This window comes from Synchiropus splendidus, chromosome 9 (genome assembly GCF_027744825.2).
Source record: "Synchiropus splendidus isolate RoL2022-P1 chromosome 9, RoL_Sspl_1.0, whole genome shotgun sequence".
Classification (NCBI taxonomy): Eukaryota; Metazoa; Chordata; class Actinopteri; order Syngnathiformes; family Callionymidae; genus Synchiropus; species Synchiropus splendidus.
This window is the reverse complement of record NC_071342.1, coordinates 15,631,382-15,659,132: the sequence shown is the minus strand read 5'-3', so window position 1 is coordinate 15,659,132 and position 27,751 is coordinate 15,631,382. Positions and strand designations below refer to the sequence as shown.

General features: G+C 42.8%; 1 protein-coding gene across 15 annotated transcripts in view; it reads right to left on the bottom strand.

Moving 5' to 3' along the window:
- Nucleotides 1–11,012: 11,012 nt before the first annotated feature.
- The window catches only part of LOC128764652 (calcium-activated potassium channel subunit alpha-1), a 152,827-nt gene continuing 136,088 nt past the window's right edge, over nt 11,013–27,751 (bottom strand). For 3 of the 15 annotated variants that reach the window (XM_053874574.1, XM_053874581.1, XM_053874578.1), the window contains 7 exons: nt 26,772–26,885; nt 22,758–22,888; nt 21,157–21,351; nt 20,839–20,957; nt 20,531–20,755; nt 18,762–18,790; nt 11,223–16,193 (listed from right to left, as the gene is read on the bottom strand). In XM_053874574.1, the coding sequence (XP_053730549.1) occupies nt 16,042–16,193; nt 18,762–18,790; nt 20,531–20,755; nt 20,839–20,957; nt 21,157–21,351; nt 22,758–22,888; nt 26,772–26,885 (965 nt within the window). In that variant the 3' untranslated portion in view covers nt 11,223–16,041. Of the gene's footprint in view, nt 16,194–18,761; nt 18,791–20,530; nt 20,756–20,838; nt 20,958–21,156; nt 21,352–22,757; nt 22,889–24,495; nt 24,580–26,771; nt 26,886–27,751 lie in introns of all 15 variants that reach the window. The other 12 variants (XM_053874580.1, XM_053874576.1, XM_053874583.1 and 9 more) reach the window with 9 other exon arrangements.

Below are 27,751 nucleotides of genomic sequence, written 5' to 3'. Positions count from 1 at the left end.
GAACAATACTCTCCAGGAAATAATATTTGACAAGTGATATGAACGTTCCCAAGCCCATCACGTGTTTACGTATTAAACTGATAAATGATGTCAGGCTTGCTGGTGGCCTGCACTTATATAGCCTGTTTCGGTCATACCCATTAGCCGCGGCTAGCAGCTTTTAGCTCGCTAGCGTGATTCAAAGTTCTTTTCTCATCTGAAAAAGACTGAGAAAAGCTACCAGTAAACCAAAGAAATTACAGCCAACTCCATTACTGCTCCATGAAAAGCTGTCTTGTTTTTGAAAATTCATTTTGTCATTATTTAATTTCAGTGGGACGTCAGTTTTCGAACGTCCCGGAATTCGAACAAATGGGAGTTCGAATAAAAATTTTGAGATTTTTTTGCTTTGGAATTTGAATGAAAATCCAGAACTTGAACGCCCCTGGAAAAAGCCGGAAAAACAATAACATGCACAGATCGATCAGCTGACCCACGGCGCGCTTTGTTATTGTGTATAACACAGCCTCTGTATGCAGACGTGTCCCGTTAGCTACATTTACTGACTGTTTTTTCTTCATATTGAGGTGTAAAACCTTTCCTGTCTCCGCACTGGACCGTGGTAGAGTGTCACAGGGGAGGTGCTCGCTCTCCACACCTCCGAGGCTGGAGCGCTCACTCCAGGGTTTGATGTTGTGGGCTGGAGCTGGGACAGGGATGAGGCGAGTCTGGGACAGAGCGTGACTTGGTTTATGACTTTGTCACAGCCAAACTGCACAGAAGTGCACATTCAGAGCTGGACACGCACCGGGCACCTCTTCACTTCTGGAGAGACGTCACTCACTCGGCAACCCCTCCCACATGCAACGCCCACACACATAGAGTTTTGAGTAACTGTTGAGATTCTTTGAGTAACTATCTGGAGTTCGGTTTCTCATGACGTTTTTTGTTTGTTTTTTGGTCACTTATTATTATTTATGCAGTGTCAAAATAAACAAAATAATAACCAAAAGTATCACATATCTTCCTGGGTATTGATTTTGAGAATGTCTGTGATGTATTTATGTTGTGTTGCTGTTGTTTCCTGTGTACAGTACAGCATGGTTGTCTTGTTTGCTGTCTGTGTTTTGTTTTGATTATGATATAATTTTACTTATTTGATTGTTATTGCGATTCTGTTTTTCATGGAACTAAAAAAAGTATTTTTCATCCAAAGGGTATCAAAAACAAGCCGTCTCAGTTTTGCGCCAACTCTATTCTGAAGTGTGAACTAGTCTGTCATTGATAAATAAGCTCATCTGAGTTGTTTATTTAAGGATTTCATTTGTGTTTGTTTCAGTTTGAACGCACAAATGAGGCACCGTGAGGTTCCTCCCTTGGCATTTACTGGCTCTGTCTGGCGGCTCCTGCGGCTGCAGATGAGCACTGGTATGAACAACAGTCCTGAGCCAGAAAAGGCCTGAAGGAAACAGAGAGGGATTTTCTCACATGGCCAGTTCCGCTTGAGTCCAACGAGGCGGGAGGTCGGACACGCTGAGCACTGTACACTGATCCAAGAGATGCTCACCCACCGCTGCTATCTCTCATCTTGTATCGCCGCTGGTGAGCACAGAAGTCACACCCTCGGCCCCCCGATTCCCCTCCATGTAAAAGTGTAAACGTTTCATAGCAGTCCACACGTGACCAAAGGGGAGGGGGGGGCGTGTGGTATTTCCTGCAGACCTCTGATCACATCTCCTGGGGTTGTTGAGGGGGGGGGGCAGACCCTCGAACGGCTTTGGCCTTGGCCGATGACAATGACGGGCAGAAGCAGTCGATTTCTGACACGGGGCCATGACTAATGGTGAGGAAAAGGTCCAGTCCTGGAGACATGGGGACCCCCGCCCGGGGGGGAGGGGGCGGCCGGGTAGAAATTAAATCCTTGAATCATGCAATAAGACTGAGCAGCTATTTACTGCATCCAATCCTCCGTTTATGGGAGTAATAGTGGTGGTCAGCGCTCGCTGCTCATGTTTTAAGTAGGCTGTTACTCTCTTACCTCGGACGGCGCAGCCACCATATTGGAATTCATTTGTCTTCTGCTGTGAGGAAGGAAGGGACTCGGTGCAAAATAATGGGGTGGAGACGGAAGTTGGAGCTCGTCTTAGAGGAAAAGTACCACACGTGTTCACACATGTTCACAAAATCTGGGACACTCTGAAGATCAGTGTGTTTCATTCAAGTCAATGGAAAGTCGAGTAACATATCGATGTGCTGTATTGTGCTTGGAAAAAACAACATTACATCTGATATGTCATGTTTTTAAAAGAAGTTTATCAACATTTCAATACTTTTTTAAATTTTCTTTGCGTTGTTGCTGTTGTTGTTACATGAACAACTTAATTTTTGTTTTCTCCACATTCATGCAACACAGAACCAACTCTCCGCCGCCTCTGTAAATAGTATCATTTCTCTCCAAAATTACCATTAGTACACCTCTGCATAACATTGTATCCTTGTTTACTGAAAGAAAAGAAGAAAGAAACTCATATAGAAACTTACAATAAAGAAGAACTTTGTTTTTGCCTGAAATGAAAAAACAAAAACCATCAGTGGATGTGCAATTACACTTTTATTGAGCACACCAAAACATGCATAATTTATACTGCTTTTTTTCACTTTTTTCTAATGTTTGTGTTTGGGTGATTTTATTATCTTTATTCTATCTTTATTTATCTTTTTTCTCCATCTTTTTGTTTTTTTGCTGAGACATTTCCCTTTTTATCAATGTCTTTTTTTTCTATAAATGTTTTTTTAGACCTTTCTTTTTCAATTCATTGTTTCCGATGTTGCAATGTTTGCATTTATATTGAAAACAAAAATATTTAGAAAAAATATTTAGAAAAAATATTTAGAAAAAACAAAGCGCAATACAGCTCTGTTGGGCGGCTAAAATCAAATAGTAATAAAAGTAAGAAAAAACAAATAAAAACAAATTAACAAATGTAGTAGTTCTACTAGTAAAGAAATTAGAAAGTTACTAAAATGTATTTGTTTCACTTTTCTTTTATTTATTTTTTTATTTGTTTAACCTTACTATTTTGTGCTTTGTACTTTTATTTTTTCCACATTTCTTAAATTTCATATTTAAAATGTTGTTGACATTAAAATTTTTTTTATTTTTTATTTAAAACGTTTTATTTACTGTTTTGTTATTTTAACAGTTTTGATTCTTTACTTAATTTATTTATTTAGAAAAAATACAACTTTGGAAGTACTAAGCTTTTGTTTGCCTTCCTTTTTTGTAGCATCTTGGAAGCATCTCTGGAATGTTTGTTCATTCTCCACATATTTTTGCATTTGAGGGATTTTTTTTTTTAACTTTGGCACTTTTTGAAATGCAGTCTTTGTTTATTTTACACGTCTATTGAAATATTTATTTATTTTATTCGTTTTTGCAGGTGGCGGTTTCCCTGCGATTTCCACAAACGAGACTTCACCCGAAGAAGACATTTGACACAAATCACCAGTGGCAGCTGCGGCACAAAAAAAAAAAGCGAAAAGCCAAACCCTGATGCTTTTGTTGTCCTCCTTTAATTCTGTTAATGGCCCCCAGGTAAAGATTAGCTGCTCTCGCCAATTTAATTCAGCCTCAAATGATGCTGCTACAAGGTCACTTTTTCTTTTCTTCCACCGCTCCTGCCATGTCCCCCCCCCCCCGACTCTTGTCTCTTCTCCATCTCTCTTTCCGTGAGCAGGATTGAGTTGTCATGTACTTCTAATAGGCAGCACAGGGAATCATTAGTCCACCTCCACTCCCTGACTGATGGCTATTTCACTCCAATCATCTGAGGAACGCGCGCGTGCGCGTGTTGCGCCGGAGTGTGTAATGAGACCCACACACACACACACACACCCCCCGCCACCTCCAGCGCAGACTGGGGCTGCTGTTCTATTGACAGAGTGTCAGAGCTGAGGGGAGATGTCTTCATCAACGTGGACACACTGGGCATTGATTTGACAAGCTGCTGTAATGACCTTCTTGTTTTGGTAAAGGATCACTGTTTATCTGGGCCACAACTGATGGGCTGCGCACGCCTCATCGTCATGGAAACTATTATCACTGCCGAATTGGGATCTTCGGACGTGCTCCCCCCTCCCCTCTTGTTTTCCATCTGAGTGCTGCTGTGGTCTTCAGGGGTCAAAGCCAAATGCCATAATTGGTGTCAAGATGGATGGAGTCTGACTGACGCGCTGTCGCCTTATCGCCATCATACGTTGGTCATCAGTCTTATGGAGATGATGCATGATGATGAGGTGAGGTGCCAGATAATCCTACGTCCTGACTCCTCAGTATCATCATGTAAAGTTACATTTCCTAAAGGGCCACGTTAGAAACTGTGACTGTTGTGAGGGGCCGCCATCCCAAAAGGAAGGCGGCGATGACTAAGAAACGTGACGGAAAACAAATCTGTAGTAATGAACCGTAAAGACGAGATTAAGATTCAATGGAAGCAAGGATATTAAGGAGTGCAAATATAGCATGAAACCTATAAAAATATTCCATTTAATATGCGATTTAAATATATAAATAAATAAAACTATAGCAGAAATATCTATGGAATATTAAAAGGAAATTAATTCCAAAATATATTTTTTGATTTTCAACATAAAATACATAAATACGGCAGACGAAAAGAAATTTTAGTCCAGAACATGTTACAATTACAGTTGAAATAGTAATGCTAAGAAAGAAATAGTCAGAAAAATAACCACACATCAGTTGTATAGTTTTAGTCTGACCTCATGAGGGCCACAAAAACACAGGCAAAGGGCCACATATGGACCCCGGGTTGCACTTTGCCCAGGTCTGGTATAAAGCCAGCTCAAAGGCTCCATAATATCTCCCCCAATTCTAGTACTATTTTTTTTAGCATTTCTTGGACATTGCTCCCAACACTAAACACTTGAGGAGGAACAAACCAATCGTAGAGCAAGGACGGGTCACATGTTTGCCTGCTATTTTATACAGTGGTACCTCGGTTCTCGACCACAATCCGTTCCAGACGGCCGTTCGAGAAGCAATTTGTTCGAAATGTGAATCGATTTTTCCCATTACAATGAATGGAAAAAGAAATAATGCGTTCCAAGCCTTAAAATAGTCTTTTGTAGGAGTGAATGTAGAGTGTCTGCTGCAGGTGCGCTGTTCCTCTATGTGTGTGGCCGCTGCATGTGGGAGGGGTTGCCAAGTGAGTGACGTCTCTCCAGAAGTGAAGAGGTGCCCGGTGCGTGTCCAGCTCTGAATGTGCGCTTCTGTGCAGTTTGGCTGTGACAAAGTCATAAACCAAGTCACGCTCTGTCCCAGACTCGCCTCATCCCTGTCCCAGCTACAGCCCACAACATCAAACCCTGGAGTGAGCACCTCCCCTGTGACACACTACCACGGTCCAGTGCGGAGACAGGAAAGGTTTTACACCTCAATATGAAGAAAAAACAGTCAGTACATGTAGCTAACGGGACACGTCTGCATACAGAGGCTGCGTTATACACAATAACAAAGCGCCTTGTGGGTCAGCTGATCGGTCTGCGCACGTCATGGTTTTTTTGCTTTTTTCGGGGACGTTCGAGTTCTGGATTTTCATACGAAATCAGAATCAAAGAAATTACCGAAATTTTTGTTCGAACTCTGATTTGTTCGTGGTATCACTGTATCTGCTGAAGCATGTTTGTTTGAATTACATCATTTCAGTTCATTCCTCTCTTCTGTAACTCCGACTAAATCTCTCAGCTATGTGAGTGAAGTGTGTATTTTGGTGTGTGAAAAACAAAGCGGCTGTGGTGTGATTCTAGCGCGACAGAATGCTGTGCTCCGCCACGTGCTTCCTGGACAAGAGAAGAGGAAGAAGTCGATTTGTAGGGATCTCAGGTCCGCGGCGCTGTCAGCTGGTGTCAGGCAATCAGCCACACTCAGCCTCCCCTGAATCGCCCGCACAGCAGACGGTAAATATTATTGGCATTGTGACACCCTCTTGCTGCGACCAAGTGTGCACGATTGATAATAAGGAACATGATGGGGCGGCTGCGTGCCATCATGAGAATGGAAAGCCTTGTTCTGGCGGGCAATTATCCAAATAACAGGACCGGGCAGCTGAGGATGTGAGGTCCGCTGAAGAGGTTTGTTTTGGCAGGAAGTGCGGGAAAGTCGCCGAGGTCACATGGTGAATGTCGTGCTTGAAATTTACCCAACAATAAACCTCCTTGAAAAAAAGATTTTCTGCAGTGTTTGGACAAATTGCTGATCTGTTAAGAAGCTCCTTAACACTAGAGGACTCCAGTGTGAATGATGCTGGTCTCATATGTAGTGAGAGCTCATCCTGATTTTACACTTTATAGTCCTTCATCCACGCAACGGTACACGTGAGGTCTTGAGCAGTACTTTGATGAACAGTCCTTCAGTGTGGCTCAGTGACTGAGCATCTTGGCGCCACTTGGGCAACAGCAGTTCCACTCCTAAGTGCAGTTTTAAATCTTCACACAGTGATGACTACGTGTTTTGTTTAACTTAGTTTCCCTTCTAGTTATAATGTGTACCCGTGTTGTAGTCGTCGACCAAGACCAAACTGAATGCAGAACACTGGAGCATAAGTGTATTAGTCAAACATTACGGATGCATTTTTTTTCCAAATAAATCAAGAAGTGAAACACATTCATTGGAACAAACAAGTAGTTTGTTCCGTATTCAGTATGGCCCCGGTCTTGGTCTCTCCTTGGTCCTAGGGTGTCAAAGCATTGGTCTCGACTCGGTATCAGGGCCTTAAAGTCTGTGTCCCATTTCTCATCTTAACACCTGGTTTTGCGCGTTCACGTCTAAGTGTAGTGTGTCCCAATACTCCGACCGAGGACACTCACCGTTCACCACTTGAAATGATCCCTTCAAACCGAGGGGGCTCCGGAGCTGACTGGAAACCAAGTGGGAATATGAAGTGTGGATAGATTTCCAGGATGCCAAAGTACTTTATTTAAAAACAACATTGGAGAGGACAAGAGAGACATTTTAGTGATGAAGACTACTCTTCCATTTTTTGACTTTCTCTCGTATCACACGTGAGCGACCCAAATGGTCCGACAACATGAACAATGCAACATGTATGTACAACAGTGTGTTTTTATTTCTTCTTAACAAACAACAGTCAGCTAGCATCCAGGCTAACGTTAGCATCCTCATACCACTAACAGATCTATCACCTCAACATAGCGGCGAAGCCGGTTTGGGCTCCGCCCATTTCTTATCCGCTGGTTCACCAAACCAGGTGAGATGATCAGCGGTGATGCAAGAGGATGCAAAAACATTGGAGCTGGCATTTCCAAAACGTCTTCAACACTCAATATGCAGGAAATAAAACACAGCACGGCAGCCATTGACACATTGTCTTTAAGCATGACGTCATGGAGTGTTGTCCCAAGTCTTAGGGACATCAATCACTTCACTTCGTCGTCGGAGGGCACTTCATAGTGGAGGGCACTCAAACCAAGTGCTAGTGTTAAGTGTTAGTGTTAGGGAGAGAAATGGGACATGGCTTTGGTCTCGACTCTTTAGTGTTATACTACTTGAGATCGGTCTTGGTCTCCAGATCAGTCACAAGACCACTTTTTTAGGGTCTCGGAATGGACAGACTCAGGACTTCTCTTCAAGACCGGTTGAAACAGGCAGAGAAAACATCATAATTGGTAAGCATGATTGATAAAAGAAAGTTTACTTTTCTTTCTTTTTATAGGATCTGATCCACTAAAGGGCCACAGTGGGTGCCGGCTTTTGTTGCTGTAAGTCACCAGTAAGGTGGCTCTCTGGTGGATCAGTTTATTCAGTGTATATACTGCCTCCGTCTTGATCTCCAAATATCTTGGTCATGTCTCCGTCTCGATATGTACCATGTCTTGTTATGTGTTTTGATGTCCGCCTCGACTTGGTCTCGGGTCATGTGGTCTGAACAACGACTCTGATATGCACAAAGATGCCCACCCAGTGTGTGCAGGGAAACTCTTCGGCTCTTTGGCAAATCCAGTTCAAACTGTAAATAGTGGAAGACAAGACTAGAAAAAAAGCCTTGACCACGCCGCCTTGCTGAGCCTTGACTGGCCAAAATCATCCAACCTGCTTCTTTGTTGCCTACAGCGGCTGTAACTATTCACTTTACCTTAAGAATCCAGACTTTTAAAGGATGATATATATACTGTATTATGCTGTAATACTGTGCTATATATACTAGGTTGACTCATCCAGGTCATTGATACTAGTTGAGCTCATGTTTCCATCTTGAAACACAACCAACACAAAAACAAGACACTGAAATTGTCTTGTTTAAATCCTCCAGAGACAAAACTGTATTTCCCAACGTTAAGTTGATATGATTTACTCGCTGTGTTATTACACGCTGATATCACACCTGACGTCTCGCCACTTTATGAACCATGCCCGGGATTTAAGGCAGCAATTTGAAGCTCCAGCTTGATTGAAGCGGCGCCGCTTGCTCACCAAAATCCAGCTCTTCTAAACGCCTCAGAGTGACGCCGATATGGAAAATGGTCCTCCTCCACTAGCATGGAGCAGGCGGGTCATTACTCTTAAAGAAGTCTCCCAAGGACACATTGATAGCAGAATGAAGTACACAATCATAAACATTTATACCAGCATTCCTCAGCCCATGATTGCACTTTTATGCTTCTCCTCCTGGTACGGTTTGTTTCTGCAGCTATCGCCGGAGCCATGAAGGGCCCCTCGGATGGCATTTCTCATTCCTCCGGGGAGGAAAGAAGTGGCGAAGGTGGGAGTCTCGCACGGCTTCATTCGGTAAACACACCGCCGAGCTAAATGGCTGATCAATCCATTTCTCTGGGATTGATCTGCATCAGTTCTGCTTGCATGCGCCCACCCGGAGCCACTTTATTGTGAATCAATCATTTTGAAAACATCTCACAGAGGGGCCCGTCCTCACTAACAAGCCATCAATCCCGGCGGCCCGTGTATCATCCGTGTCTGGCCACAAATCAGCCGCCAAGCAAACATCTGCTCCTCCCGCTCGCTTTTGTTTGGCAGGGAGAAGAGGGGAGAAGCTGCCACTCTTCACCACGCCACTTGAGATAACCCAAGGGTGGTGGTGTTTGCACATGGCCGACAGGAATGAGGACAAATGCCGGGGCAGGTCCCGCTGCTGACCCACTGTTTGATGACGGGAGTGTGAAATTACACACTTCAGTTGTCCACGGATTCCTGAGAGGAGTCGCCCTGTTCATCATAACACCCTGAAATTGGTGCTACTTATGATATTTGAGGGAGTCTCCGGAGATCTGAGGAGCCTTGACACCGCGTCTCTGTATCTAGAAGTGAAGGTTAAAAACCAAAACCGTTTTTTTTTTTTTTTTTTTTAATGACTAGCTTATCATCAGTCACAACTGGACACATCCGCGGCAGAAAAGAGGATTACTTTCTCAATTTATGGTTGAAACATCTATCTCTAATCTCAACCCCCCCACCACCACCACCACCACCACACTCTCTGGCTTGACAGTCAGATACCTGCGATGATGTCCTTTGCTCATCCACTGTCAGCGCATCGGGTGAGATATATACGACGCGGACGGAATGTGATCTGGATTTTATTCCCACCCATCAGTGTGGATTGACAGCCTGACAGGTGAAAGTGATGAAGCAGCTAATAGCATGTCAGTAAACGTAAATCAAGACTAATGTGGGGCTCAATGGATAAGCGGATTGGAGGAGTGACTCGGACTGCGAGGTCACCAACCTTCCTGCAGGGAGGTGCTGAAATACAATATACGTTTAGCTGTGCAGCCCCCCCCCGGTGATAGTCAAGGTCACCCGAGGCTCTGTTGTGTTTCAACAGCACCACAATTGTCGCGCCGTGAAGACACTTAAGTCAGAGGCGCTGAACCAGCAGCTGTAGCATTTGATTTTGAATGTCTCTGTCATCATTTGCTCAGTAAACTTCATGTATTTGCCGTCTACATTGGGGCTAAAAACCTTACTAGCATTAGCAATAGGGAAGACGTGTTGGCCTGTGAGGCAACTGCAAGGTGGAAGAACTGCCCTTTTCGTTACTTGTCTACCGTCACGGTTCAGAGCTACTCACCTGTTGTCAGAAGCTGCTTGGCTCCCTGGTGTCTTTGACTCCTAACTTTGATCACATCTTTGTCATGCCATCATCCTTTTGTCGTCATGCCACGAAGCCATCACTCCAACATATTCTCACTCCCAAGGTGTTAAACAGACTTTACTTTCAAGTGAACTTCAGCGTCCAAAGTTGAAGTGTCATTGGTGTGAGAATGTGTTGACCTGTCTCCCTTCTCATATTGTCTGCAGATCCATCCCTACTGCCATTGAGTAGTGTTAGTTATCTTCCATGGTCTGTAGCTAACTGACTATGGACATCACCTGAAGACACCAGCGCCTCATCCTCTTTTGTAGATACAGTACCTATCGTCTGGCAGTACCTGGCCACTGTCTGTTGGACCTTACCATTTATCGCCATGGTCTTGACCTGTCTGAAATGATCTTCTGGACCTTGGTGCCTACAGTCCCCATCTTTGGTTACCCTCCATCATGCTCTAGAGCAGGGTTGCCCAAACAGTCAGAGGCTAAGAGCCACATTACTTTATTGTGTTGCTACAAATATGTAGGTGTGGCAGACTGGGCTCACCTCCACAGCTAGTCACCTGACTTTGCGGCAGTATAGCGGTTAAAGCACATCCCTGTGTGTCACAAGGTTGCCAGTTCACGTCCAGCGCAGGTCTCATTTATTTTTTTAAATTAATACATTTTACCATGATCCTCCCCGAAAACGTCACACATAGAAATGTCGCACCATTTATTTCTTTTATATATATATAAGTTAAGCGTGATTCAAAGTCTTTGACCGATATCTTGAAAATTCGCTGGAATAGCTCTTACTTTTCCAATTCTCACTTTTTGCAAGTATTGGAGCTACAGTACCTGTCTGCCATCATAGCCTGCCCACCCCTGAAGCTTCATGATATCCAAATGAAGCAACCCAACTCCTGACATCTCCTGGGCCTCGGTGCCTACCACCATGGTCTTTTGTAGTGATGGGTGGCTGAGGTTTCAAGCCACAGTCTCATAAGTAAATAAAGTTTCATGAAGCAGTGTGCTGACTTTCAGAGGCCACCAGACCAGACCAGACTGTCTGCTGTAAAATGTTCGGACTAGAGCAAATAATTCAATGAAATGAATGTCTAAACTAAGAGCGCCATCTAGTGGTGTCTGAAAATCAGGACACTGTTTTATGAAACTTATCCATCATCGTGTGGAACTACCTCAATCCACCTGTAGCCACCTTTACATCGATGTTTGTCCCCTAGAACCGTATGAAAAACTAACTTCTTTCTGATGTTGTTGTCTTGATCTTGCTGCCACAGGTTTTGTTCCCATGTTCTTGTTTTGAATGAGCTGCCAGGCTCACAAAGGGTTCCACTCTTCATAACACTTTTTTCCCCACATACTCAGGTTGCGTTTTCCAAAACCAAAAACAAACAATGAACAACGGCGACAACCATTTCCAGGTTTAGAACACAAATACATCCATTTTAATTTGAGAAAATACAAAAAGAAACCATGTACAATCTATGTACAAACGTTTTGTACAAGACAGTATATTTATCAGCAGATTATATTTGACAGAGTCAGGTAGATCAACTCAGCACCATCAAACAACCCATCACCCGTCGTATCTAGAACACATCCAAAACTAATTAGACTGCAATGTCAAACTCCTGTTTGCTGCGATGACAATGTGCCAACAAATCAGTGATACGCAAGAGCAATGTCCTGAATTATTCCTGGACTGATATGTATCCAAAGAAAATTCAAAACTCTCACCTTTGTTTAAAAAATAATAATAAAAAAATTGCTCAATGCAATTTCAATGTGATATTAAGACTTGAGACCCAAATCCCATCCCTGTGTGTCATTATATATTCTATATTTGTGTACTATTCCCAGCATATAAGCTATTATATCCATCTTTTTCAGCAAAAAATAGATTGACAAAAATAATGCAGCATACTGTGACAGTCGGGTACGATGCATCTCTGGATGGAGTGGACGACAGCATCACTATCTTTCAGTGATTCATATACATTTTAGCATAGAATGGACGTAAACACACAACACAGACGAATGTGTCAATGAGCAGGACTCATGTTTATGACCGGCGTTTTCACAGAATGCCACTTTTCGCTCGAGTGGGGCTTAACTTGGGTCCTCCTGCACTACCTGGCACAGCACTAACATGGAGGCATTGATAGCTTGGATGTTCTCCATGTCAGTGCCAGACTCTCACAGTGGAAAAATCCCTGAATGACCGAAGGATGCTCGTTCCAAAAACTCTCAATGGCACTTCAAAGACGACTTCAGAGGTATACGATGCATTTACAACAGACAACGTGAGGACGATGAAGCGAGGAGCAGATCGTTGTGTCGGCCTCAGCGAGCCGCACGGCACAGTATTCAAGTCAAAAAACGGTGCGTCACATTGTGAATTTGAGTCGAAGCTTACGGTCGCTTTGATTTGTAGCATAAATCGTGCGTAAACAAGGGGGGAAAAAAACAAGCGGCAGAGATGTGAAGACGAGCTGACAAAATGGAATGTTAACCATCTACGAACACGTCGAATAAAAGTTTGTCGGATACTAACTTAGCGCTACTCTCCATCTTTGTGATGGCTCCTTTTATCAAACGTCTTTGTCAATAAACACACTTGTCTGTTTTTTTTTTTTTCTCATACAACAATCAGTTTGTCGAAAAAATTCGTAAATAGATCCTCATTGCTGTTTGCAACCGAATTACACAAAGATTCACTTTTACACGTATACCTTTCGAATGGAATTCTAATTACTACAACGATGTAATCACAGTTCAAAAGTTCACTTCAGGACAAATGAGGCTTCAGAATTACACAACCTATAGACGGACAGTAAAGCTCTGACCAGTTTTAGCTTTTGAAATGAAACACGGTTGGATTCACGACAAACAGCACAATCGAGAGTTTCAGTACTTTTAAGCCTCAAGAGAATGAATCGCAATAAATATAGCTTGTTGTCTTCAGCCCAACGTACAGTGCTTGACTTTAGAATTAGAATATGATAAGCAGTTTTCATTCAGAACTGGACCCTGTAACAGAGTACTCCTACACCTTGACTGTTAGACATAGTTCTCATGTGAAGTTCGCTTCAGTTTAACATACTTGAGTGACATTATGAGTCACCACTGATGCAGCCTTGTCGTCCAAGTCGCAACCCCCCTCCACTCTAACTCGGGTGACTTTCTCAATAAAGTCAGTGTTGAAATCAAAAATAACGGAAACAGCCTGCAATCTGCGACTTACGTGAATCAGATTTGCCCGAGTTCCTTTACGAACTTGTTCAATTGTCCTGCGAATAATGTTCATGCACCAATACGCATGAGACACTTACTCAGACCTGACTATCGAATACAGATACTAGTATGTGTCGCCACCTTGTACGGGACATTTTGGCGCCAAATTCTTAAAGGAATCTTAGGTTGATAATTTACTCTGATGGACAGCCCACCTGTCCAGGGTGTCGCCTGCTTCTTGTCCCATGAAAATCGAACCCTACTACCCCTTTAAGGAAACAAGACGAAGGCGGCCCAAGTCAGGCCCTGGAAGCCATTTTGCATGGCCCACAGCCTTCCCAATTGACTGTTTTATAGTGAGAAAACCAACTAAAATAGCTAAATATGGCGCACTGTATATGCATCCTGTGACTCACTCTTACTCCTAAAATCAAACACTGTATTTTGGGCACAAGTAGGAAACACCACAGGCGTACAGTTCTGTAGCGTAACACTCCACTCCAGGGACCTAATTTAGGTCAGACACTGCATTAAAACATGATCATTTACTACTGCAACATGTATCTCACTCAGTGCCAGTACACACTTCCCATTGTATCTTAGCAGTGGGCCCAGCTGAAAACCCGGGGATTCTACAAAGAGCCAAGCTGCCAGGCTGAAGATTTAATACAGCAAGCCAGTTATGATAAGCTCCATCGTGGTGCATGGCTGTTAATGTAGGGAGATACGACATGTTAGAATCCTTTGATATGTCTTCAATACTACATTAGTAGTTTTTACTTGGCTAAAGTCTGCAAAAGTAAAATGGGAACACCACTATTTATGTGTTAAAAGTGAGATCTCAAGCCCTGAATTTGTCAGCAGGAACTTCCAAAAAAACCAAACCCACGCCACTCCACACTGTTTGTGGGACCCTCGCCGCACCACCCAATCCTGTTTGAGCATTTTCACATCATTCAGGTGAGTCCGTTTTTTTCGAGACATCTGGATTGGCAACAGAGAACATCCAAGCTCTTTCCTGCCTCTGTGCCAACCCTGTGCCAGGCAGTTTCTCCGATCAGGAGGACCCGTTGATGCCCACTTTTTGGCAATATGTGGCATTTTCATTTTTCTCAGAACACGATTAATGCAATATTCACTGTGATCCCAGGTGACTGCCAGGTGGATGATGGCAGAGCGTGGGCAGGGTGACAGTGGCTCAAACAGGATTGGGTGTGGTGCAGCGCTTTCGTTGGTACGTCCCAGAACTTTTTGGAAGAGCTCCCGCATGCCGCAGCTATCAAGGACATACCGGCTGATCGTGGTGGTTAGATAGCAGAAATACAATGCTGTTAAAATGAACGCTTTGTTAAAAGATGAAGACACTGCTCAACTTGGGGTGTAACGGTATGTTTTTGCAAAGCATCCTCATATAGAGGTCACAACTAGAATGTTGAATGTATTTGGCCCTCTTTATATACAGTCTCTTCAATGTGTTCTTTATGGGGCATGGTGCCGCACCCCCTTGTTTTTGGTATGCAAACGCATACCAAGGGGGTTTACATCAGGTGCCATATGTGTAAAGAGCAACTCATCTCTGAAACATTTTGGCTGGAAATATGTCAATTTTGGGTGCCAAGTGTGCCAGACGCTTTGTTGTTAAGTCCCAAAAAATGGCCAATTCTTCCCCAGGCCATTTCAGCATCTAGGCGAATGTGTATGATATGGCCAAAACATGGCAGACGACGGTTACCATAGATCCTCAATAGAGTGGTGAAACATTGCGGCATTGAGGGAAGCCAAAGACAACAACCGAATTGATGGGCAATTGGTGCTTGGGGACATTGACTTTTCCATTGTATCTCATAGGAAACTTTCTTGCATGCCACCACCTATGGTATTGTTGCGCTCACCCCATAAAAGAAGAGACCGCTGACTGACAAATTCTGCTGAGATTAAGATGATGGCCAAGTTTTTCTGAGATGAATGAACCGTTACACCCCTTGGATCGGCTTCTCTTCGTGTCTGTTGTACTGGCATGTTGACATATCCGTCGCTCCGCCACACAATGTTCTGCGGGACTGGAATGCACTCGACGTGACTGTAAAGTAGCAAAATGTGACAACAGCCTCAGAAATGTTAGGGTGCCTTCCGCGCAGCATCCCTCTTTTTCCTCGTTCGCACACGTTTCCTCACAGGACGGTACCAGTTGCTCTATCGAAAGTAACAGTTTTAGTGCAAATCGAACAGAAGTAGACAGGACAGATGATCTTGGTGGATCTTTGGGAGATGATATGATCGCTCCAACCAACCAGCCATAGAGTCCGGTCACACCGAGAGGTGGACTATTGCAAAGAATTCGAGGAAGTACTTTCTTTTTTTTTTTTTTTTTTTCTTTTTTTTTCTTCAGCAAATCTTAAAATAATTCCAAAAAGTGCTAGAGGAGAGGGGCTGTACAATGCTTATTTTGATTGTCATTATGTACATCTCTATGGATACATTAATAAATAAAACAAATGTCCGAGAGCATGGAAGTAACATTAAAGGTATACACAGAGGAGGTCCCTTCCAGTCCAGGTTCCAGTCCAACCTTTGTTAGAAGAATGAGTGAAGGGCGTGAGCTCTCAACAGCATCACTCATGGAGTCTTTTAAAGAGCGTTTTGGTGAGTCCGCAGGAACAAAAGAAACCTGGTCTTCAGCATTCATCTTCGACTTCTCTGATGGGTGGAATCAGACTACTGGTGGATTTGTACTGGTTGACTTGGTTGGCCATGTGAGTGCTCATGGGCTTGATCTGAATGTTCCGTGGGTAGGCATTGTCTGGTTCATCTGTAAACCATTTCTTTTCTGAAGTGGGAGGGGAGAGAGACAGAGAGTTAGTGAAACACGTGTCACATGGGATGATAAAGAACCAAACTGCCTCAGTTTAAGTGGCACATGTGCATTCCAGAGCATCAGACCGACAATATGTGCGTCGCAGTGCATGACACTGATATGATCTAAACGTTCTCCCAGGGAACCCATCAGGTAACCGAGGTGGACACAACACTCTGTCCTTTTGTGGAGAGAATTTAGACATTGAAAATTCTGAAATGATTTGACAGTCGCTACAACCAAAGCATGAGCTTCACTAGAGGCTTGAACTTTCCCAAAACATTGGAGCAACAGCTGGAAAAATTACTGAGCATGAAGAGCTATGAAAGTTTGTCCCAGAGGACAAGGAAATTGTCAAATAACACTGGATATCTGCCGACTCCCTACGAGCCGACCAGGCCCTCAGATCCTCACGTGCGTCTCTGCTGGTTCTCCCTAAGTCTAAACTTAAATCAGAGCCTTTTTTGTCAGGGCTCCTCCACTGCCAGAGGAGATCCCAAACACAACATGCACTGCCACCTTTAAACCCCTGATACAAACTCACATCTATTGGCTTGTGTGTATGAAATATCCTCACAATAATGCCAACAATGCCTTAGTTCTCGCTCACAGTAGCTGTCCATCTCCATGGTCGAGCAAGTGCAACATACTTCGTTTTACCTGTAAAGCACTTTGCAAACAGTGTTCTAAAAAATGCAATATAGTTCATGCTTTATTAATATTATTACTATTAGCTACGTCATTTTTGGGTCATGCTTTAGATCTACATCTGGTTCAGAAAGTTACTACTGGTTAGTGGCATATTGTAATGCGGTTTAGTAGCTTTAAAAAGCATAAAATATCATGACCACTGCTTGAAGTCTACACCAATAATACACTACTGGAATGTTTTCAAGGCTGTGTTATGCTCCATCTGCACTGATGTTATACACTTATTTAACAATTCAGCTTCACCCATTCATAACAGATTTCAAAGCAGAGTGGGTGTAAACAAATGTCACGTACCTGGCAGCGACATATAGCCAACTTTTAGCGGAATTAATTGGTATTGTTCAACAATGGAGATGAAAAGTACAGGATTTGCTAAGACTTACTTCTTAAGTCTTACAACACAATTAACATTTTCATGATAAAAAAATATATAAATCAAGTTTGTAGTGACAATTGACACATTTGGTTAATATTAAAAATAAAATTAAAAATGTTCTAATTTAGCAGGAATCATATTAGAATAATATTTAATATTTATAAATCATTTTGACATAATGTTAAAAATGCAAATTTTAAGATCATAGCAAGTATCAAGCTGTGAAGCATTTGAAATTAAAACAATTCAAAATTCAAAATGCGCACAGGCCATTTTTAAACATGAAGCAAATTAGTGTCTCTGTGAAAAGATTTTTTTTTTGCATCTGCCAAGTTCAAAATTATTAATTCTATTTAATTTAGTAATGTGTTTAAGTGAAATGCAAATATATTCTTGCTTTTTTAATTGAAAATATGTTCAATGACTGCTATCATTATGGCGCTCATATTCACATCTCATATTCACAGTTAGAAAGTGAACATTTTAGAAGAACTTCAGCAGCGAAGATTTGGGGACGAGTAGATCAGAAGTTTGTAAACTCTGCACTCAGACATCTTCAACGCCAATCATAATGTCATTTTGAAAGTTGTAACGTTTTTTTAAACTTGTGCTATATGCAGCAAGCCTGACTGTGCGCGTGTGTGTGTGTGCGAGTGTGTGTGTGTGTGGAGATCTATCCGAGTGTGTGTCAGCGATCTTACAGCCGCAGGAGCCGTGTGTTACAGCACAGGTATTTGAAGTGTAGAATTGTGCCCGGGGTGAAGCAAGACGCCTGCCATCTCTATCCAGTCTGCTGCTGATACGGTGATCTCAGTGTTGTCGCCTCAAACCAACGCATCAGTGGCATGAGCAAAGCTACAGACACACATCCTCGCCAATTTAGACTGGAGATTGGTCACGCCTCCCACTTTCCTGCTGTGACCGATGGCACTGGGATGGACACACTTTCCCAAAGTTGTTTGAGAGTCACTACATTGGCTGCATCAGGGGGATTTGGATCGACCTGACCTACATTAAACTTGTAATCGCTTTAAAAAGTCAGACGTGATGGGTTTCTGATCTGATACTGAGACAATGTATACAAGAACAGCATACATGTGGCGTCCGCCTAAGACAGCATTCAGTTGAGGGAAGATGCAAACACACAGACCTCTCACACAAAGCATGATCAACGATGGGGGAAAAAAAAATCTCTCCTTAGAAAAATAACTGAGTACAGGAGAAAACCAAAAAAAAAAGAGTCATCTCAACCACATGCAGCGTGAACATGGTCCTGATCATGGAGAGGCAGCAGCAGACAATTTGCTTTCCACATGAAAGCAAAACTTAAACTGAGGCAGCGTGGACTGAATTCATAGAAATCAAACAAATCCCCGTGTCATAACAACATCCGGAGAGGACGAGGTTATGACCGGACGCCCAGGTAAGTCATGCAGAATCGTTAACTTGCATACCTTGGCCCATTCTATTCATCCTTGTTGCACTTCAGAGAGAGAGGTAAGTATTCTACTGTAAGTCACTGGAGTTTACACGCTACAGGCAAATACACAGGTGACAAATAAGAAGTCTCATAGTGAAGGTCTTTGCACACCAGGGGTTCGCCTCAGGCCGATGATGTCACATGGTCATTTACGAATCATCAGGAAAACAAAAATAAAATCCCAAGCTTATATATATATATATATATATATATATATATATATATATATTCTAACCTTATTCAGTACGTCATTTCCATGAAGCTCTTATACACTGAGATATTCATAATCCTTCACCGGATTGTGGCTCACATTTATATAGTACCGTGACAGATTTTTTTTTGGTATAGTGACATGGACCATTTTGGTAGATATCAGGAATCAATTTTTACTTTTTTTTAATAAGAATTTATTAGCATTTTCTCACTTTAAAAAAAGTAAAATGGTGATGTCATTTCAATACAATTCAGACATAAGCCGCAGCGATCTATAAGCTGCGGGAGCAGTGGTTGTGCCGTAGAAAGGTCAGTGGTGACCCGGCTCTGTTGGCGGAGCTGAGGACACGCAGACGAAAAGTGCGTATTTTGAGCGCTTTATTTAAGGTAAATAAAAAATGTTAAAATCCATATATTAGCTGCGTCATTGTGTAAGCCCGAAAGGTTCAGAAAGTAGCATTTTATAGTCCGGAAATTACGGTAATACAGTAGAACTCACCAACAAAAAGGAGGATGCTATCAATTCAGCACCAGGAGAAGAGTCAGAAGTTTGACATCTGTGAGTCTTTTGACTTATTGTCTCGACTGGCTGAAGGAAATGTGTTCTCAGTAGTTTGCAAAAGGTTTAAATTTTGCATGAGGGTGAACGTAACCCTCATGATAGTCAAGAGATTACTGAATATGAGAGCATCTTAAACAACTTGAAGGTCTCCTTCAGAAAGGAAGATTGTGGACCTAAATCTAAACATAAAAAACACAGGACTACAAGACAATTTCAGGAGCACCTAATACAGATGAATTGTCTCCTCAGTTTTTTACCAGCTTTTTGATCGAAAAAAAAGGCCGATTGGATCTTCTTGTCTCCAGTGTTATTTCTTTAAAAAATCCACAATAACACTCCATCTTTGAGGCCTGCCCTCGATGTGCAAAGACTCCAGACTTGTTACATCAAACATCTTCAGCTGAAGATGTGTTTCGGGCTTTCACGTTTGTTTTGAACAAATCGTACAACTGTAACAAATCTGCATGCTTATTGACAACTTCTCTAAAACCACTCGTGTTCCCCCAAATTCTTTGAATTGAATTAATATTCATCATTGGGGAAAGGGTACGAAACACACGTGTACATGAATACTAACCCTGGAAACTATTGACATGCAGCAGCACAGGTGAGTGACGACACGCTGACGATGAAGGTGACACTTTGGATTATATTGTTTATCATTCTGGAACACTCAGTTTCACCTCCAAAACTATGACTGATCATCAGCACGACGGATGAGAACAACAGACAGGTATACACAAATATATATATAGGATGACACATAACTTCTACACCAAAATAGAGGTTGCTATCGATTGTTAGAGTGTTCCAGTCAAATATTTTAACGCCATGACGTGACAGTGAAGATGACATGCCGGTCGTCATGGAGAAAAAGCCCAGGTGAGGACAGCAACAACGACAGTAAACACACACACACGCACCGATAAAGACAGGTCCAAACATGCAGTAAAAAGAGTAGCACCTACTTCTGTTTGTCGCGAGACTCCCGGGTCTTGCTGCTGCGGTTCTGTCTGTTGGATGGAGGGATGGAGTGGACGGAGGAGCTCTTTTTGCTGGAGGAATGAGAGGAGTGGGAAGAGTGGGACAAGCTTGTCCGCGACTGGCCTGCGTTGTGGTCGAACTGCATGAGGCAGAAAATTAAGTCTGTGGGCACCAGCTCGAACTCGTACGGAGGATTGGTGATCACGTATCTGCCCAGAGAGAAACACATGAGTTCACAGACAAAAGAGCAAATGAACGATGGGGGAAAAAATAATCTTTTTTGATGTCGTACCGCTTTGTACACTGGCTCGGCGTACTGAGGTGAGCGTCTCTTAATCTGTAGATTCCAAAACACAGCATGTTGTAGGTCTTCAGTGCTTTGCAGAACAGATCCCCGTAACAGCCACCATCCTGTAGAGGCAAAAAAAACCAAACAAAAAATCACCAACACGATCGCACCCAAATCACGTGAAGCACTCAAACAAATATGCTCCTTGTTCACCCAAAACTGCTGCTTTGCGTGATCGCTGTGGTTCAGATTAAGTTAGAGGTTGTGATGAGGGGATGTGGAGGGATCAGTGGCGCCAACTCCACTTAAACATTCACTTACTCCCAAGTCGGCAAAGGGCCCGTCGTAGAGCGCTAGCTGGGCGACGCGACACCTGTCTCTGTTGGCCAGCGTCTGCGGTGTGCTGTAGCCCCCTCGAAGCGCGTTCTCCTCGGCCAGCAGGGCCTCCAGCTCCGGAGTGGCTCCTCCCGTGACCAACGTCCGGATGAGGGTCAGGATGTTGTCGTTAAAGTATGTCTGGGAGGCAGAGGATTCCAGAATGTAGGCCAAACGTAAACAATAAGACATTCAGTGGTCCTTCCCACAAGCAGAAGAGCAGAAGAAACTTTCACGCCTTCGGTTTGAGCAAGGATTTGCACTCCATTCCAACGTTCAATTTGATAATGCCAAACGGAGATGAGGATGCTCGAATCAGGAATCACAGAAAATAAGAGCAAAAATCTATGGAGAAGCATAGCAACAACAAGAGACAACTCACTTTCACAAGCATCAAAAATGACCTGTAACATCTTTTGTTAGTCTCAAAACTGACACACAGTGGAGCTCATGTGTCCAACTCAAGGCTCGGGAGCCAAACCCGGGTCGCCAAGTCTTATATGTGGCCTGAGAGACCAATGAATGAAAGGAAACACCCCAAAATTGATCCAAAATTCAATGAAACATGAGTCTCTAATCCGATTTTCTAATAAGAAAATAGCACTTAAACTGTTTAATTGCCTTTTTTTGGAACATTTCAAACTCTTCAGTGTGGCAGCTTTGACTCGTCATGTATTAACATTGACCAGCCTTGCTTTGATTTTGAGCCAATTTGTTTTTCGAAGAAAAGACTTCTCTTCATCATAAACATTTTTTTCCCCTGATAAAGTAATTCAAGGGAGCGACATGTTTCCATCCGTCCAACACCATTTCCTCTTCACAGACAAGTGTTTGACTGCGCTCTGCGGGTGTCAGCTTCCCTTGTCCTTCAAGCTGCTGTCGTGAAGACAGCTCGTGTCACCCAGCGGACTGGCAGCTCCTCTCCCGGGCTCCTGACAGGCCGGTCCTGCCTCATGATGGATGAGCAGTGTCCATTAGCCGGCTTCACCTCTGACCAGCGGCAGACTACAGCTGACGCCTGCCCTCCCTCCCCACCCGCCCTGCTAACCCCTCACTCACCGGTGGAATTAAGCCATCATAGCAGCAGCAGCTGGGGCGGGAGGGGGGGTAAAAAAAAAAAAAAAAGCAGTGCCTGGGCGGTAAAATTAGGTTTATCTTATCTTGGCTGCTTTGATGACATTGTCAAAAGGTGAAGCAGGATTCCGATGGTTTCTTAAAGTCAAGTTGGTGTCAGCGCCTCGCAGATAACCTTCGACACGCGCTTCATTAAAAGACCTAATAAGACCCTGCGACGCTGAATCCCTCTCACTTAACACAAGCTCTAATGCCAGCTACTTCTTTTCAGATGTCGACCGGCCTGGCAGGCGAGTCTGATCAGGGCACTCTGTGTTCCAGTTGCTAACTTTCACAGAGTTACAGTAAAACAAGTGAAACTATTTCCCACTGGATTTTTCCAGCGGCTGGAAACTTCTACAGTGTTCAACTTCTACGCCGATGACATGCATGTTTACCTCCTTTCAAACAACTTTAATATTGTTAAATCTCACCGCACTCATCAGGGAGTCGAGCACGCTGACGGCGAAAGCGGTGCCGCAGGCGAAGGGCTGCGTGAGGTACAGCTCCGTGTCCGGGTCGTCGTCATCGTCTTGGTCCAAGAACTGAACATTCGAGTCGTTCACTGAGAGCAAAAGTGTGTGTTAGAAACACTCCACATTTTGCGCGCTACATATTATACAGTCAGTGTTACGACATTGAGTGCATCATTTAAATCCTGAAATAATATAATTTAAAGTTCAGAGGAAACAAAATCGACACCACAGGCAGGCAGGCGCTAAAAAGAAGAAAACAATGTGGACCACATTCACTTGAATAACCATTGCAGAAGTCCCGTTATTAAGCAGTCACCAGTGTTGTAATGTGACAGTGATGGGATGAAATAATGCTCAAGAGCTAAGCACCAGAACCAGACTTGAACAATGGCTATCTTCACGACGTCATGCATTTACAGTCATGCTGTTTCCTCCGGATGTTTGTCACATCATTATCACAAATATTTACCTGCAACCTGAAATTCAACAGGGTTCCACTTACACATCTCTACTGCTGAAAACCTGTATATCTAAACAACAACAGTAGCCAGGACACCTCTGTAGCACAGACACAAATTTAGGGTGAAAAAATAGAAGGCGCACCTGGGTGACGTCTATGTAGTGTCAAACTGAAGCTACAAAGCTGATTATTCATAAATATTCATCACTATGATAATTTAAAAAGTCAGGAATTCATTTCATTTCTTTGCCATTTTGGGCATTTTCACAGCCCTTAAGATTAAAATATGTACTTTTAACAAGACACAAAAATGTCCTGTAACATAAAATGAATTGAAATGATCAAAATAGCCTCCACTTTAATTAAAAATATATATTGAGAATCATTAAAAAATGCTCATCATATGAACACAAATATATATTTGCAAACTAAAAGTATATTATTGCGGCTTCATTTTTCTCTCTTCTGCTTACTATTTATTTATTTTGGCACGGTGGACCGTCACAAAAGTCACATAATCTGCCCCTAAGAAAAAAAGAAACTTGCTTGATATAACCTCAGCTAGTTCCTTTCGAACCTGCATTGGACAGATTCTATTTCCCCGAGTAATTTTGTCCTATTACTTGCTACTTTATTCTTACTCACTACTTACTTACCTAGTGTTTATTACTTACTATTACTTTTTTTTTTTTTTGGAACAGTCATATCCTTATTTCAAGTATACTATACATACTATATACTATACATACTATACATTTGAGTTCAGCTACTTCAAGATCCTATATATATTTGGATTTCATGGTAGATTCCAGAGCACTGTGGAAGAGAAATGTGAGTCAGAGATACAACAGGCTGATGCAAACAGGCTCAGGCCAACAGGAGGACCAGAGAGATGCGTGTTTGTGAGCCTGAGTGTGTTTGTGGTGGTAGCAGGGCGTGGATGCAGGGCAGAAGGGTTTGCTATGGAAACAGCCACAAGGACAGAGTGAGCGTGATCAAAGGCCTCGCAATGCTCTGCAGCTGGAGGAGGAGAAAATATAGGAGCAAATAAAAACCGGTAAACGGGGGGCTAAAAAACAAGACGGTCAATTTCAACCAGAAGGAGGAATAAAAATGTGCAGAGAGTGAAGCCATGGGAGCAGCGAGGGCCTTGACTGTAGCCAGATAAATCAAGAGCAGCCGATGAGGAGCGGAGCGGCGGAGCGGACGGCAGCAGAGGACAAAGGCTCGGCTTACCCAGCTCTGTTATCATTTGTATGTTGGTTCCGCTTTTTTTTTCCTGACTGAGTGAAACCAACGGCAGCAGTTTGCCAGGTTTAGCTAACGGTGATGAGACAGTGGAGGAGAAATGCTTGCGTTATTGAAAGAGCATCAAAGGTGGCAATAAAAAGGCATTGCGCTACTTCCTGGGATTGTTCCGCTCGTGCCGGAAAGCTCTCCGGATTATCGTCGACACAAAATCTCTGCTGTCGAGGGGCCGGCGCACAACAATTGGTCGCACATGGTAAACAGTCTTATCCACAAACACACCTACTTCACACCACTAAATCGATCATGCAACTTAGGGAGGTGCGTTTTGCTCAGTCTGACATAAATCTCCTCCTGGCACTGGAGGCCGAGCATATGGCAGTGTAATTACTGTATATGGCTGCAGCGAGACGCACTCGCCCACCTCTCTTTAATACACCTGGAGGACAATGTTATCACAAGTTTGGCTGGAAGTCTTTTATCCCTGTGCTTACCTGCAAGTTACGCTGCTATAATTTGGCTCAACCAGGACATGTGGAAAAGCACTTTCCGCCGCAGTCTTTACGTATCAGTGCCATCAAGCCTGTCTGTTTTCCCACCTGAAGTACTAGGCGCAACAGGACCTCTAAATTTAACCGTTGGATGTGTCATGGAAGTCGTGAAGTCGCAAGTGTTGTGGTTGGATCTAAAAGCTAATGTCGCCGGCGTTTCATTGTCACAGAAATGGCCGCCAGTCAGGAGGTGTGAATGAAGAACGGGACAGAAAAGTCGGCCATTAATCCCACACCGAATAGTAATTCACCCTTTTCACCTTTGTTGTTAAGCAGAATTCTTTATACAGAATTATCTTTAGCCTTAAAATAGCATTCAACTCGAGAACTGTACACTTGGCTACCGCCATGCAACCACCACTAGTGAACCTTCACACCCAAAAGGTTGCTTCCAGCAGTGTGGATACAGTTTATAATGGGTCACGAACTTCCACCAAATTTTACGTGGTATTTCGGGAAGCTTAAAAACGAAGGTTGGTATTCTTCTGATGTTACTTGATATGTAAGTGAGTGAGGTCAGTAAGTGTGGCTCATGATCACACTGGGTCCTGTCTATACCAAGCAACAAGGACATTGACTTTCAAGAGCAGGACCATAAAGAGAGCAGTCACATGGCTCAACCTTTATCGCAGCCACTTTTTTTTATATGTTGGACAATCTGCCACGAGGCTGCCAGCATCAAGAAATTCTGTGGGAGGGTGATTCAAAGGAAAGCCCAATGGGTCATGTAGGACGGACGGCTGACATCTGCGATGCAAAAACAATGTGCCAACGCAGCATGAGGACCATTGGAAATTTGACCAACAGCCACAAACGTCCCACAGTCCAGCACTAACATGGGCATGGGGATGGGTCATATATTGGCATTGACATAAATGATGTTGCCATCATTCACGTCACCTACCTCTACAGATGCATAGTCTCCAATTACAGGCTCAAAATGAAAGCTAGTGGTATCAAGAGTCTATAACAGGACATGAGATGCACAGCAGAGTCCAAGCACTTTCCAAGCGAACCTGTGAAACCCTGACATTCCTGTCCTGTGCAGAGGCTCCAACACGGATAGGATCTAGTCTCTGCTTCCTAATGGGTGAGCCTCTCTGCAGGTAATGGCTAGTCCTCTTATAGGTAACATTAGGTGGCTTCTTTCTCTCGCTGGCTCTTTCCTGAGCCGGTCCACGCTCCACTGCTCCCTAATTGGGTCAGGGGAGACACAGTCTCTGGTGCTTTCCAGTGCCCCTCAGAGATCTGAAAGTTTCATGAGTCCCCACCACCAGAGGGAATACAGCCACCGCCATTGTTATTAATAAATGGACCCATTTTGCAACCAAGGCAGTTTTTCCACCCTTCTACCTTTTCACTCTCTTTGCTTTCTCCTTCCTTTTTTTCCATCAGACTGGGTTTGGCTTCTGCATTAGTGGACAAATTGCAGTTGATGTCGCAATCGTCCATCTGACGTCCTCAAGTTACAAACGTCCAAAGACTTTCCTCACATCATCGTCAGCTGACAAAGCCAGCGAGAGCCACTTACTCACATGTATATATGGATGTTAGCGGCACAAAGCTTCAGAGAACAGAGGAGGACACACATTCCACAAGTCAGACTGACCTCGGATGAGTTTTGGGAATGTTGGCATATGATAAATGAGTTGACCTGAGGTTACTTGGAAGGACATGCAGTGTCAAGCTTCAGGGCTGGTGGCGAGTTTTTACCTAGTTCTGTGATGATGGGGATGTTGGAGCCGGTGGTGACGGAAGCCTGACGCACAAAGCCATGTACTGGGCTGCTGTCTGGAGATGACCGGTCCATTCCAGGAGGCGTGAAACCTGAAATGAAGAATGTTGGTTTTGTTTTTTAAATGCAGTGAAGTCATATTTTGTGCAATTATCTATAACTGATTTGATAAAATAATGCAAATATTTATTTAAGAAAAAGTGCCAGTGTATTAAAAACATAGATAAAAAGACCTATAGAAGTATAAATACTGCAGAAATATTAACAAAAATAAAAGTAATAAATAAACCTTTAAACACAGATAATTAAAAGCATTGTTTATAACAGAATCAGACATTTTGTCATCTTATTTGGTTGAGGAAAATAATGAGAAAATAAAGTTGCATTTTAGCATCAAGCTACATTGAATCATATTCAGTGAAAGTGTTGACATAGTAAAATTAAAATACATAATAAAAAATATTATAATTTAATATTTCACAGATTTTTTAGCCATAAGTTAAGCATATATTCCATTACAGACCTCTATAATAATATAATAATAATAATAATAATAATATTAATATAAAATCAGTGAGAAGCTAATCTGAAAAAAATATTTACAAAACATAATAATGTCAGCTGGAAAAAAAACAAAATATTTATTGTTTAAAGAGTAAAATATACCTCTTTCTATATTCTAAATGTGATTACATATTTTATTGTGGTTCCATTCCTATGGGCACAAAGGGCAAAAAATATGATTTTAAAATCTTGAAAACAATATAAACATTCACTTTAAATTAAATGAAATTAATCCATAGACAGAAAAAAGTGTAGCAGGTAAATAATTAATAAATAGTTGTACAAAAGAGAAGAAGGAAGAAGAAGTCCAACAGCAGTCAAGTTGAATATAGAAGATTCAAATTCAATGAAAACTGATTTCCCCTCTGCAGGGTGCCGCAGCTGTCGGGGCGTG